This window comes from Medicago sativa, chromosome 2 (genome assembly GCF_051527215.1).
Source record: "Medicago sativa cultivar Bolivia chromosome 2, Bolivia_mono, whole genome shotgun sequence".
NCBI classification, from domain to species: domain Eukaryota; kingdom Viridiplantae; phylum Streptophyta; class Magnoliopsida; order Fabales; family Fabaceae; genus Medicago; species Medicago sativa.
This window is the reverse complement of record NC_140750.1, coordinates 56,346,286-56,348,739: the sequence shown is the minus strand read 5'-3', so window position 1 is coordinate 56,348,739 and position 2,454 is coordinate 56,346,286. Positions and strand designations below refer to the sequence as shown.

The 2,454-nt window shown below is 43.1% G+C and overlaps 1 protein-coding gene across 1 annotated transcript; it reads left to right on the top strand.

Moving 5' to 3' along the window:
* Positions 1 to 659: 659 nt before the first annotated feature.
* LOC146949142 (uncharacterized) lies at positions 660 to 2,204 on the top strand. Its single transcript, XM_085748486.1, has one exon. The coding sequence runs from the start codon at positions 660 to 662 to the stop codon at positions 2,202 to 2,204; it is 1,545 nt and encodes a 514-aa protein (XP_085604612.1).
* Positions 2,205 to 2,454: the final 250 nt, after the last annotated feature.

The following is a 2,454-nucleotide window of genomic DNA, read 5'->3' as shown; positions in this document are numbered from 1 at the left end:
AGTCACCTTTAACCCATCTTGGCTTTTTAGGACGTGGTGCGGTGGCTAGTCGAGAGTACTCTCGTATTGGTCGTCACGCGATACTACACCCAAACGAGACTAACCGATGAATATTGTTGGAACGAGAGTACTCTCGTCACCTAACAAATATTCGGACGTGGTTGAAAACTTTGGGAACCTTGATAGAACCCTTGTTACATGTGCAAATAAAAACCTTAGCCTTTACCAAATGGCGTTGTTACCCCTAAGCTCCAACATTATGGACTTAACCTCACCATGCATACATACATTCATTCATAAAAACTTTTTCTCATCAAAACATCGAAGGACTTAAATAAGTCGTCTTGTAAACATCATATGTATGAACCTTATAAAGAGGGACACCAAGGAATACAATTTCAAAAGTCTTAAACTAGACCCTAGCTTTGGTCGAGGACTTTGTCTTTGGCTTTGCTTTTAAGGGAACTGTTTTTAACATTTCAAATTATCAAATGAAACAATATTCCTTATGATGTTTACAATTACTTTGACAAGTCCTTCGAAAAAATGTGTCCTATTTTTGCATAAAGCATCATGCATCATTCTGCATTTCATAGTCTCAATTCTGAGTCTCACAAATTTTTCTCTTCCATAAAAGGTCAACCCACCTCGAAATTGTCATGGCGTCCTCGTCTGAAATCAACTCGCATGTACAACACTCGAGCAATCATAAAGAGAAGATGGATTTTCTCGAGCAAGAAAATCAATTGCTTCGGGAGGAAATTGCAGCCATGCAGACCAAGATGGACGAAATGACTGAATTGATGAAGACACTGACGGTTGCTCAAGCACGTCCTCCTGCTCCTCCTATCAGGACTCAAGCCGAAACTGTTTCTATTGGCCCTGAATGGATGTTTTGTGCCGATACTCCGGAGTACTCTGCTCCACAACGTTCCGTGCCCTGGTTCCCGCCTCTTACTGCTGGCGAAATACTCCGTCCCATTGCTTGTGAAGCTCAGATGCCTACCCATCAATATGTAGCTCATGTTCCTCCACCTCCTATGAGAGCTCCTCCAGTCACTATGACCTATTCAGCACCTGTGATGCATACCATTCCACAAGAAGAAGAGCCCATCTACCATTCAGGGAATATGGAAGCCTATGATAGAGTGAATGACTTGCAGCAAAAATATGATGAAATTCAGCGAGATGTGAGAGCCCTCCACAGGAAGAAAGTATTTGGGAAGACTGCTTATGATCTCTGTTTGGTGCCAAATGTTCAAATACCTTACAAGTTCAAGGTACCGGACTTCGAGAAGTATAAGGGAAAATCCTGTCCTGAGGAACATCTAACAATGTATGTGAGAAGAATGTCTGCCTATTCCAAGGATGATTCAGTCCTTATCTATTTCTTCCATGAAAGTTTGGCTAGTCCTGCCTCAAAATGGTACATGAATCTAGATAAAACAAATATCCAAACTTTTCAAGATCTGTGTGATGCTTTTGTGGAGCAATACAGTTACAATGTGGATATGGCCCCAGATCGAAGTGATCTACAAGCTATGACTCAGGGAGACAAAGAAACGTTCAAAGAGTATGCCCAGCGGTGGAGGGATACTGCTGCCCAAGTCAGCCCGCGCATAGAAGAGAAGGAGATGACCAAGCTCTTTTTTAAAACTCTCAGTCAGTTCTATTACGTGAATATGGTCGGAAGTACCCCCAGGGACTTTGCTGAGATGGTTGCTACGGGTGTACGACTAGAAGAAGGAGTCCGAGAAGGACGATTGATCAATGAAAGTGTCCCCGCTAGTAGTTCGAAAAAGAAAGAGCAGGAGGTTAGTATGGTGAAAGGGCGGCCTCAGCAAAAATATTCGGCCTATCAACATGTGGCCGCTATTACACCCGTTCCCAATGCCGATCAACAACCGTATCAACATCAACAACCTCGACAACAGGCTCCAAGGACACGATTTGATCCGATTCCCATGAAGTATGCTGAGTTGCTCCCATCTTTGCTCGAAGGGAATTATGTCCAGACCAGGCCGCCTCCTCCGATGCCTAGAAAATTGCCAGCAGGTTTTAGAGCCGATCTCTCATGTGACTTCCATCAAGGGGCACCGGGTCACGATGTTGAGCGTTGTTATGCCTTGAGGAATGCAGTTCAAGATTTAGTCGAAGCCAAGGTCCTATCCTTCACAGACTTGAATCAAAATGTGCAAAGCTAATATGATACCGAACCACGGGACCTCATTCTGAAGTGGTGGTGCATAGTTTTAGTGACGTATGGAGTGATTTGCCGCTTTCAGTGTCGTTGTGTTTGTTCCTTCAGCTATTTCCTTTGTTCAAATAATGTGGTGTTTATTGATTTTCGTTTTTCAAAAAATATCCTTTCGTTCTGCCCGAGACGACTGTGAACTTGTGTAGGGCTTTTGCTTTAAGTATTTTCATCATTAATAAAAAGGTCGTTTTGATCCC